Raw genomic sequence first — 11,815 nt, forward strand, 5'->3', positions numbered from 1 at the left:
TTGCGGTAAACTGCACAAACAACTTAGAATGTCAAGGGATAGAGGTTTTCCATTAAAACAGCTAAGGTACTTTGGATATGTCATTAATTAATACGTTTGCACCAGCTCAACTGATTGTGATAAGGCTTAGTTATAATGAATTTGGCCCATCAAGTGGACATGGGTGAAGCACTGGACAATACGACCTCTGCAGGACGTCCCTCATAAATCCCTCTGCAAAAATGTTGCTTTCTTTTCTAATATACTATTAAAAAACATAACTACACCAGCTTTTTACCCAAACTCTATTTGATCACCCTGTAAATGCACAATTTAAATGTTTCCACATTTTTTCCTCGAGATGTTATGAACACTGTAGTCTAGTCTAGTCCAAGTCTAATATACGGAGGGAAAAACACTCATAGTAGTCAATAGTATTCATCTGCATTGTCACCAGTTTTCAGTGAGATCCAGCCTGAGAACTTAACTTATTTCTGTATTTCTTTACATGGGTCAACAAAGCCACTCAATAGTACAGTTAAATGCTATTAATCAAGCACAGAAATATGAACAAGAACTTTATTTCAAGATTTGTTATTTTTAGTGTGCAAACCCTCCTTTGCTCCAGACTCAGAAAAGAAAGTACATGCATAAAAAGATAAATGAAGAAAGTGGACACGTTCTTCTTCTCATGCAATCCTAATTGATAATGACAATACACTGTTGTCAACAAGCCAATGCTTGCATTACATACAGATACATACTGACACTGGACCTGCACAGTATAGTAATACAGATAAGAGAGACAGCAAAAAGCAATGAAGACATCACACGCTAAACTTTTGATAAAGAATATGTTAACAAATATTTACACATTTACAGAAACATCTACATTCTGATTAACATTAAATGGAGACTTCAATTGTCCAGATCAAATGCAATGTAAGTCAGATGTCTATCAGTCCATAAGACAAAAGAAAAAGAAAACATGCAGCCCTAAAGAAAACATTCATCTCCGCTTTTTAGGGACGACAACATTTCCACTGGTTGCAATGGGGATCAGGAGCTTGCGCTGGTCCATACGAAGATATTTTTCAATAAGCACTTCCACCGGCACTTTGTCATTCACATAACCCTGCCTGCACAGTGCAAAAACACACCGGTTAGATAGATAGATACGATAGATTAGATAAGACAGATAGATTAGATAAAATAGATTAGATAGATAGATTAGATAGATTAGATAGATAGATACTTTATTAATCTCCAAAGAGAAATTTACAGTTCCAGCAGCTCCAAGGGTGAAAACACAAGTATATATAGATAGCTAGATACTTTATTCATCTCCAAAGAGGAGTTTCCTTTATTATGCTTACTGCCCATTACAGAGTCACCTGTGCTTTTCTTCAGGTTGGACATAGAGCTCAAGATTGCCATCTAGTGGTCAGTATAATTCTAGTGTGGCAGTTTTGTTTGGCCGGTTCTGCTCCAATATTGCGTCATACAATGTCTGTCTCTGTAATGCTTGATCTTCTTCATTGTGAACTGATGTGTTTTTTTTATTAAAGCTGCTCTCTGATATATGTTACATTAACAATGGGTCAAATTACTGTGTGTAACTTTAAAGGGAATAGTTGTAGGTTTGCAGGTTTGAAGGTTGTGTAGTTGATTAATTTCATTCAACCCTAAACAACAGGTTGGAAGTCCTGCATAAAAGAAAATAAGGTATGGCTGAAAGGGTTCTACACTGAAATAGCCATGCTATGGCATTTTATTATATGTGTTGCATGCAGAAGTCATACAGTTAACGTTTTATCATTTATTTTTTAAAATAACCTTTCAAAAACAATTAGATGCAAATTCACTGGAGCACACAACACGCCTACCTTTTCAGCAAGAGTTCAGCATCTTCAACCTCGATGGTTTTTCTCTTTGCATGGACAGCATACGTCTCCAAGTCGTCTGCCAGCCGCTCGAAGAATTTATCCATTCTGTTAAAGACAGCGAAGTGTCTTCAGTGCAGGTAGTGAAATACGTTCACCATATTACAGTGCAAAAAAGAAAAAAGAAAAGGCATAGGCATATGATGTCAAAACCTCTACAGTCGTGGTTACTTACGTTTCTTTTAGGACAGGGTACACATCTGCAGAGACCTTTGTTTTGGCAAAGTGCTTGAACACGCTCATAAGGTAGCTCTTAGGAAGGCCTCCTTCCCTTTTAGCTGGCCCTGTTCTCTTTCTCACCCGTGTTGGTTTAGGTGCAGGCGACCCTTCATTTGTACTGCTGTTGGCAAAGCACATATTAGAAGAACTCAGCAACATAAAATATATCAATAAAATCTGCACAGATCTGCACCAGCTAGACAATGCTTTATCAGCCTAGGACTACATTGAACATTTTCGTATTTCTATAAAGTTTAAAAGAATAAGGTGTTTAAGATGAAGCTTGCCTGGCTTGAACATTCTTATGAACTGACGGCGAGGCCAGAGGATCAGGGTGAAAAATTTCCCTTTTCTGTCGGACAAATGCTGGAGTCTTGCTGGGGACTTCTGAAGATTTTAGAAAAGAAAACGTGTTTTACTTTTATTCTAATCACATATATATAATTAATACTAATATAAAACACACACACGGGCTGACCTTCACTCTCTTCATCATCATCATCCTCCCACTCCTCCTGTTCAGCGGGGTCCTGTGCAGCAGCTTCTTCAGGTGAATAGCCACCCAGCTGCCCACTGTCCTCAACAGATAGATGAAAGGAGTTCTTTTTATCAGCATCAGCCTCGGCCTCTGTATCTGCCTGTGCTTGGGTTGAGGACTCTTTCATGTCAGGGGTCCCAGGACGAGGCTGACCGCTCTCGTGGCTTCCCATTTGTACGTCAATAGCGCTGTGTGCTTTGGACATGCCATCAGACCATCCTACATGCAAACATCAACACAGAGTTGTTATACTTGACATGCATTTTTGGAGAGCTTACTTAGAGCTGAGAAATATTTTAACCTGCAATTATCATCCAACAGATTCATTATCAATCAGACAATTAGGCAGCATATTCTAAACCTTAACAACATTGTGTGAATGTCAGTATTATCAGAATGGCTTCTAGATGTTATGAATCTTTTCCCCACCTATCCCAGCGGAGTGTTTCATTTCAATTCATCATACTGCGAGGGCAAAGCACATGACATATAGTCAGTGTCTTTTAGAGACAGCTGACAATAAAAACATAGTATTATCCATACTAGAACTGATATGATAATCAAATAATAAATTAGTCGATCAACAAAAATGTAACTGCCAATAACTTTGATAACTGATTGTTTAAACTGTTCAATAAGCCAGAATGTCAAATATTTGTGAGGACCTCTTTGTAAGGATTTGTGATTTTGTCATCACAGAGAATCAAATATCTTAAGGTTTTGAACTGTATCTATAATCTATTGAAGACATCAGCTTGCAATGAGAGCCTGTAGTGGTTTATTTTCTATATTTATTTTAATTATAGATTCAACAATCTAAAAAATTTGTTGAGATTTTTCAATAATAGTTGTTAGATACAGCTCATACATCCACAGTGAGAGGTTGTATTTTTTGACGTCCTCACCTGCCTCTGTGGCGTCTGCCAAATCTTCCCCTGCTCCTGTAACAGCCATGACTCCACCCCCTGAGCGATGAGCCCTTCGACTGATGTGTTCCAAGTCACGCTCCAGCTGTTCTGATGCCTCCTCACCATCTTCCTCATCTGGCTCCCCATCACCCTCGTCTTCAGGCTGAGAATCAGCCAAACCGCCCTCTGCAGAATCCTCTCGATCGCTTTGATATTCTGTAACGTCCTCCTCTTCCTGAGGCTGAGAATCAACACCTAATTCCTCAGTTTGAGAGTCAGCTGCACTTTCTTCTTCTTCTTCAGTTTGAAAGTCTGGTGCAACCTCCTCTTCCTCAGACTGAGACCTGACTGCACCATCCTCTTCAGGCTGGGAATCAACTCCATCTTCTTCTTTGTCTTCTTCGTTTTGAGAGTCAACTGCTCCCACTCTGTTCTCCTCTTCCTTAGACTCGGCCGCATCATCTTGTACAGTAGTCCGAGATTCAGCTGCGCCTTCCTCTTCCTCACATTTCAACATTACTGCAGCCTCTTCAAACTGACCTTCAACTTTACTCCTCCCTTCCTCTTTTTTAGATTCATCCACATCCACACCATCATGGGACAGAGACAGAGAAAAACATTCTTCATTCTCAAGCTCTGCCACAATTGTTTTTTCAGTTGGAAACAGATACATTGAGCTCCCTTTCCTCTGCTCGCGCTGCGCTACTTCCATCTGCTCCTCCTGCTCCAGTGCTATCATCTGTCGCTGAAGCTGAGACGCCATCACCGTGGGTTTGTCCTGAGTTGCAATGATGGAAAAGTTGGAGGTCGTGGCATCAGGCTCGGCATAGAGAGCCGTGTTGCAGTGGATGATGTCAGTCGTCATATCAGGTTCACTGAGTTTGCTTAGGCCCAAAGGGAAGCCTTCAGAGCAGGTGGTCTCACTGAGACCCTGCATCACAAAGCTGTTCACTCCTTCACAAAGGAAAAAAAGAGCATAAGCAACAACACTGAGGACAGCAGCTTCAGATAACTCTCAATTCTTTCCATACATACTGCACCCTTTGCTACTCCCTTCTAAAAAGTAACAGCTATGTCTGCCTCCTTCCACCCGCTGATCATGTACCTGCTACTACAACAGGTCAGAATACACCAGAGTGGGACAGTTCTAAGCTTAAAATAGCCTAGTCTAGCCTTGAAACTATTAGCCAAAGAATTCATCAGTAAAAAATATATTGTTTGTATGATCAATTATTTGTGTTCTGGTTGTAGTTATGCTTGATTTTCCAGTTCTGTATCATTAGGTTGTAAAACTGTGTTCTAGTTTTTGAGAAAAAAAGTTAACAAATAAGTTAATAAGCAGCGCTCTTGTGACAAGTTATACATATGATCAAAGTTACAAAGAGTATTCTAGTAATCATAACCACCTCCCATCTGCCTTTTATTTACAGCGGCACCAAATTCTTCCTCTGTGATTTTTCGACGGTTAGAAACTCTTCTCTGCAGGCCTCTTTTCTCTGTCCGAACATCCACAAAGGGCGTTTTTAGACTCAGAGAATTGGAGCTGGAAAAACAGATTGGACAGGACACATAGCACTATTCAGCCAGTAAAATTGTAAAGAGTAATAGAATTGTCAAATCACAAAGAGAGATTTACTTATTAAGGTCACTGACCACAAACCAGACAATGCCTGATCAGAGTCAAAGTTTTACGTGTAAACTACACAACAGTATAGTTTTCATGCAATTTACCTTGATAAAGAGAGCGACGTGTGGTCGCCTAATGATTCTTCATTTTCCTCCTCAACATCTGTAAGCACAAACATCCATGTAAACATATACATTTTCAATGGCAAACCTTCTATGGATCTTACATTATCCCATTAAAGCCTATCAATAGTGTCCTTAACCTTACCATCTCCATCTTTAAGACGCTTCTCAAAAGCTGTTACATTAAGGCTCCGACGTGGTCTCTTTCTGCTCAGCCCCTTTGCGATGCTTGCAGCATTGCCAACAGTTATGTCAGGCAAGTCCAACCCTGACAGCTCAATGCTGAAAGTAAAGCAAATACAAACCTGTTAGACTTTTTTAAACTTTTTGGAGGAAAAGGTTGTAAAAAGTTGATTCCTCACAACTAACTTTTGTGCGGTTATCTAAAATACTGTCGAATGTACATCTCAAATGTCAGCAACATGAATTCCTATTACACGCACAGCTCACCTTGGACGCTTGCTGGTAATGCTGGAGTTGGTTGAAGACGGCTGTGGCTCTTCTGATGCAGCTTCCTCGTGAGCCACAGGGGACCTCACTGGGTCTGGATCACATGGCAAATGACATGGTTAAACGAACAACAAACAGCTGCAGCGTGATGTGCAAATGAAGGCAGGCCCATACACAAACCTGTCTGCATGATGTTCATGAGTATGTGCCTCGGTGTGTCCCCATCATCAAACAGCATCGAGGCTGGGGCAGGTGTGGTCATCTTTCGGAGCACGGCTGAGGCAGTCCTCCTTTTAGTAGCTGGCAGGGATTTCCTGGTTATACTCTGGAAAGAAGGTAGATATGTCATCTTCAACAGACTCTAGAAAATGTCCATCATCAGGATTAACTCTGCTCGTCCTGCTCACCTCACGGATTTTATGTCTCAGACTGCGCCTCAGGATGTCCACTGGAGTTTGAGAACCAGCATCTCTGTTAGCCACTCTACTGCTGCGCCTGGTCGCGCTGGTACTCTGTGTTTTGGACGCACTAATGACAAAAGAGCTTGTATTTAGTTCAAAACTGGAAGTCAATGAGGCTCATTTAGAAAAGTATGAAAGCCAAGAATTTCTACGGCAACTTGGCACATCTTGTATCAGATGTGTTAGGTGTAAACTTCAACTTTTTAAAGTGGATTCCCCCCACCCCCCCACGTCTTACTTTGTTAAATTCAAGCTTCGCAATTCAACATCAGCAACCAAGTTAAAGCTTACTAAAACGAACCAAGGATGCGTAACGTTAGCAATGTCTTAGCAAGCGTCAATTAGTTAGCTAGTCAGCTAAAGCTGGAAACACCGAGTTTGACATAGCTAGTTCGCTTCGAGAAAACTTTATAAAGGTCCATGTATTGTTGTGGTACCTGCGTGTGATCGGAGTCCTAGGTGGATCGGTGCTGAGAATATTTGTCAGCAGGAACCGAGCAGACAAGTCCTCCGTAAGATCCATTTAGACAGTCAGCTGGTGTTAGCTTGCAGCAGTTTACGAAGGGTAAACAGCAGTTACAGCTGTGTTAACCTGCGGCTTTTTATAAACAGGCGATTTTTTCGAATTTCACCGAGTCCAACAACCGCAGCTTGTCCGATAACAGTGTCATTTATTCGATGTTTTATCTAGTTAATCATTATTTATCCTCTATTGACTGTCTAATTTCAATCGTGGACGTATTTTCAACGGATTTATTCCTCACGCTGTCCCGCGTTATTTTTAAGTGAAATCTCGCGAGACGACGATTTCTTCTTCTTCTGTTTTGGTTAAATTGCGTTTTGCCACCAACCAGGGTGCTATCGCCACCAACCGAAGAATCAGGGTAGAACACATTAAAGTCGATTTTAAATATTATTAGCTGAGTTGTGTGAGGCATTCTTTTTAATTAAGTTCTCTGTCTCTTTGTTTGTTCAACAAATCGATTACGATTTTTTTCTTGGGCCTACAGAAAATACAAATACATAATACCAGTAACATTTAATGTAAGACACAGTGAAACTCTCTTTAAAAAAAAGGCAAAAACAGTGTTCTAGCTTTTTTTTCAGATGTTGAGATGACTGATTTGTGATTATCCACCAGTGTTTCATCTTATGCTTTTGTATATGTATTTATAAAACTTACCCGACAAAATAAAACATTTCGTGAAATCTTATTTTTCTTTTTGTATTTGTTAATGTAACAGCACACTCTGAACAGAAATTGTTCAAATCAGACACCAAGAGGTGGAGAATATAATAAAAGAATAATCACCATGGCTGAAAAAGATAAGTACACCCAAAGTGAAAGTCACGAGGACCTGGGCAGATGCAGAGGCATTTTCATTCTGACGAAAAGTGAAAATGTCAAATATTATTCCAGAGTGGTTGTCTCTCTGTGGTTTGAGAGGATGGTGTCGCAAATTTGTTGCAGCATTTTTCGAAGAATTTCTAAATACAAGAAAACATTTTTGGGAAACAAATGTTATTCTTAAAAGAAAATGTGAAATTTCTACAGGGCAAAGAGGTTAGATTTAAAACCCACGTTCCAGGAAAGTTGTGACTTTGTGCAAAATGTAAAACAGTGCAATTATTTGCAAATCAACAGTGTTTACTCCAACGGTTTTACCACAAGAGCCCATGTGGTAACATCCTTTATTCAATCATGTGTTGAGAAAGTGATGAACCTCACTCCATCTCTGCTTGTGAACGACTGAGCCTTTTGAGGATGCTCCTTTCATACCCAATCATGATACTATCACCTGTTACCAATCAACCCGTTTACCTGTGGAATGATCCAAACAGGTGTTTTTGGCGCATTCCACAACTTTCCCAGTCCTTTGTTGCTCCTGTCACAACGTGTTGCTGCATCAAATTCAGAATAAGCAGATATTTACAAAGATCAATGAAGTTGATGAGGTGAAACATTAAATATATTGTCTTTGTACTGTTTTCAATTGAGTATATGTCAAAAAGGATTCAAAAATTCTTGGCAATTTTTAAAAAGACTAAAGTAGTTGAAAACCACAATCATTTAGATATATATATGTTAATTTATCTCCTTAAAAACATTCTAGATCCTTGCCAGTATGTCAAAGGTAAAGTGATTTTAATGCCATTATAGAAAAGTACATGTGGCTAATTAGAGATGTTTGCTATATGTGTCCAGTGTTTGATGGTAATAAACTGAAGGTTTGTGATGGTGCTCACCTCTCCTGACCTGCTGTGGTGTCCCTGACGTGGACTACAGTAATCTCATGAAAACCTCATTAAAGCAGCTGCAGTTTTCAGGCACTGCTGTCCACAATGGATGCATTCCCCACGGACCGTAAAACCTCGGTACGTGACGGGAAATGACAAGGCTTCCGCTGAGCTATGAGCTCATTACTCTAATTTCTTAGAGGGCTGAAACGTGTTCCTGGGGTTTTCCATGCTAACCTAAATGGGTATTTAGTATTGTAATGGCTAGTAAAATGTTAACAATGTTCGTAATTTTACCAAAAAAGACTTGATATTTTATCAGCATTCAACAAGGGCAGCTCCAGTGAGGAATACGTTTAACATATACATTTTTATTATAAGAGTGGATTCAGTGATCACCTCGTTTTCACAGCAACTTGTCCCATGTTCAACAGCCTTCAATCACAGTTTTAGTACCATTTTTTTTTCTTTTGTGTTCAAACCAAATGTCAGGCGTCAACAGCAGCCATATAATTTAAAGATTTAGTTGTTCAAATTGGTTTCTACCAACAATTAGCTGACAGTGAGGACGAGCAGACGTCCAACCAGGGTGTTCGAGTAACCTTTGCCTAGAATATTCGAGAATGTAGGCCATAGTGGGACTTTTCATGCCACTTGCTCTTATAATAATGGTCTCAAAACAAACATTTTAATGTATTTCTTTGCAACTCAATCATCACTATACCACTAAAAAATACTAATATAAACTTTGGCCTATGAAACTCTAATCTTGCCCTTTTCACAATGTGCAAAAAGTACACATGGAAGTGAGGAGTGTGATTGAAATGGCTTTAATAATTTACAACAACATCAAAAATAAATTCATCAATTATTAAAACAGGTGGTTGCCTGTTTTGTTCATACAGTCATTGATAAGTGAATGATCCCTTCCCCCTCCACACTGCAAATGAAACAACTGAACGAGTGCAACGCAGAGTGCGTGTGAATCAAGCTTCACTCTGCGTCGCGGGTTTGTTTCGTATTTTGGCAAAAAAAAAAGTGCAAAGGCGCCTCACGCTGACGACAACATCAGAGACGGAGGTCGACTTAGAAATCAGGCCTGTCCTTCTTCAGCTTGGAGTAGTCCATGTTAACCGTGAAAAGCTGGAAACACACACAAGAGCAAATGCACACAGTCAGTATGAGGGAGGCAGTATGGACTTTGAGGCAAGATAACAGAAGAGATATGGCTCGCTCTCCACAGAAATATGCTTTCAGTTTAAATTTAACCAAAGAGCCACATAAAGAAACCTGAAAAATGAGCAACCGTTGAGGTTCTTTGTGCAAAATGTGCATAAAAACACCTACTTTATACTGCTGATTGGGCTGCAGTTTGTTCCAGGGCTCTGGGTTGTTCTTGCGATCCCATCTGTAGGGCAAAAAAAATGAGAAAAAGGTAGAAGATCATCATCATCATCACAGTTTTTCTTATTAAACATAAGACTTTAACACACTGAGGTCGATGGGAAACAAAGCCAGGTGAGGGCTGAAGAAAACAGGTTAAATCTGCAAGTTTCTATCAGCGGATACTCTGTCGTGATCGAGACTTACGAGACATCTGGGTTTTTCAGAGCCAGCCGACCCAAGTACATCATGCTCATGGTTGCCCCGCCACCGATGAAGATGAAGAGGGGGATGAGCTAGTGGGAAAAGAGCAAGATAAATGAGTCTTAATCATACGACACAAGCAACGAGGATCTGATGTTGTTCATCTTTGTTCCACTTGGCTTGAGACCCTTTCAAACGAAGGACTTTCTAATAGCAGTTGTCTTTGGTCACATGTCAACCTGTTTTCTTCTAACATTTAGAAGAACGGTTAAAAGATTATAAGAATAATTCAGTGTCTTGTATTCAGATTTGTCTTGTGAGCCTTTGGTGGGATGTAAAGCGCTGTTTTATTCCCTCCCAGCAGCAAAATAAGGCAATAAAATAATCACACACTGCATCATAACTGTTTCCCCCCTGGTGACAATATCAGGATCGTTTAGCAGGACACAAAAACGCCTCTGCCCAGTGATCTATTAATATGGAGGCTGCCGTAAAGCGAGCGCCCTCACCCCGCCGCCCTTGGACAAACGCTCTCCCCGCGCGTCTCTCTGGCCTTGAGCGGTGCCAGTATGGATGCCATACAGTCCTGTACGTGCTGCGGCGACCCTCAGTCATGGCTGTGGACGTCAGGGGACGTCAGCGTGCGTTTCCCCTCACGCACGTTAACACACAGATTATAACCGCATCGGAGCAGGTGGCTTCATTTTCAGAGGCGCCAGTGAGCATAAAAATAAATCCCGGCATGAACATTTTGTGGGTGTCGGAGCTGAACTATAAGCCCCAGCAAGAGGAAGGGTAGTGACAGGAATAGAGCGATGAGAAAGGAAGATAAATGTGGACAATAATGTCGATTTATCAGACACGCTCATAGACCTGGAATACAATAATCAGCCGGGTGCTGTAAAAGACCCCAAACATCACACTCACAAAAGGAAAGCAGCATTAGCCTAATACATAGTAATAAATGATAACAATAATATTGAGCACGTCAGATAATTAAGAGGGGAATTTGGGGGACGGGCGCGCGCCTCCACACCGCGCGTCCTCCTCTGCGCTTTCAATGTCAGCGGGTCGTTCGCGTGTTTTAGGGAGAAACGGGGTTCAGGACTTACAGCTGGGTGGCTCTTGAGCTGTTTGGCGACGAGCCCCAAAATGGACATGGCGGACAATCCTACCGCTGACGGAGTTTGTAAAGCGAAGATCTGCCGGCGAAAAATGCGCGCTTCTGCCGAGGGTCTGGTGCTGCTTCCTCCAGGCCCGGACGTACACTGAAGTGTACACCACCTCCTCCACCGTCAGCCAATCCCACAATGCAACGGCAACAGCTGTATGACCGTATATCACAGCAGCTCTTAAAGAAAACTGCTCACCGGGCTCCGTGAGCTTCTTCACGAAGCAGGCAAAGAAAAAAACTGAAAGCCCATTTTCTGTGTTTTCAATATGTAGTAAGGGACCATTTAAATAATTTAAATCATCATGAAACAAAAGTATAAACCCGAAGTAGAGGCTGCAACCTAAACTTTGAGGAGAACAGTTTCAACAACAATCGTTTAGTAGCTCTTCTGGAGCTTTCAGTCATTGCACAGTCTTCATCAGTCAGTGACAAAGCTGGAAGAAAACACAGTTCACAGCTGTAACTTATTATTTTCATTAGTCTGCTGATTATTTTCTTAATACATTAATCATTTTCTGTATAAAATGCCAGAAAACAGTGAAACATTCCAGTCACAATTTCCCAGGGAC

The 11,815-nt window shown here is 40.8% G+C and overlaps 2 protein-coding genes across 2 annotated transcripts; both read right to left on the reverse strand.

The window, feature by feature from the left end:
* Positions 1-544: 544 nt before the first annotated feature.
* On the reverse strand, positions 545-7,005 carry cenpt (centromere protein T). Its single transcript, XM_041963098.1, has 13 exons — positions 6,685-7,005; positions 6,194-6,314; positions 5,967-6,111; positions 5,787-5,880; positions 5,482-5,618; positions 5,319-5,376; positions 4,994-5,130; positions 3,585-4,541; positions 2,620-2,898; positions 2,429-2,528; positions 2,098-2,262; positions 1,866-1,970; positions 545-1,118 (listed from the first exon to the last, which is right to left on the reverse strand). Exons 1-13 carry the CDS (start codon positions 6,768-6,770, stop codon positions 989-991), a joined length of 2,514 nt encoding a protein of 837 aa, XP_041819032.1. The 5' UTR covers positions 6,771-7,005; the 3' UTR covers positions 545-988.
* A 2,294-nt stretch (positions 7,006-9,299) lies between these two features.
* ndufa4b (NDUFA4 mitochondrial complex associated b) lies at positions 9,300-11,364 on the reverse strand. Its single transcript, XM_041963163.1, has 4 exons — positions 11,185-11,364; positions 10,076-10,164; positions 9,833-9,893; positions 9,300-9,628 (listed from the first exon to the last, which is right to left on the reverse strand). The coding sequence occupies exons 1-4, from the start codon at positions 11,230-11,232 to the stop codon at positions 9,572-9,574; spliced, it is 255 nt and encodes an 84-aa protein (XP_041819097.1). The 5' UTR covers positions 11,233-11,364; the 3' UTR covers positions 9,300-9,571.
* Positions 11,365-11,815: the final 451 nt, after the last annotated feature.

Source organism: Chelmon rostratus, chromosome 21 (assembly GCF_017976325.1).
Source record: "Chelmon rostratus isolate fCheRos1 chromosome 21, fCheRos1.pri, whole genome shotgun sequence".
NCBI classification, from domain to species: domain Eukaryota; kingdom Metazoa; phylum Chordata; class Actinopteri; order Chaetodontiformes; family Chaetodontidae; genus Chelmon; species Chelmon rostratus.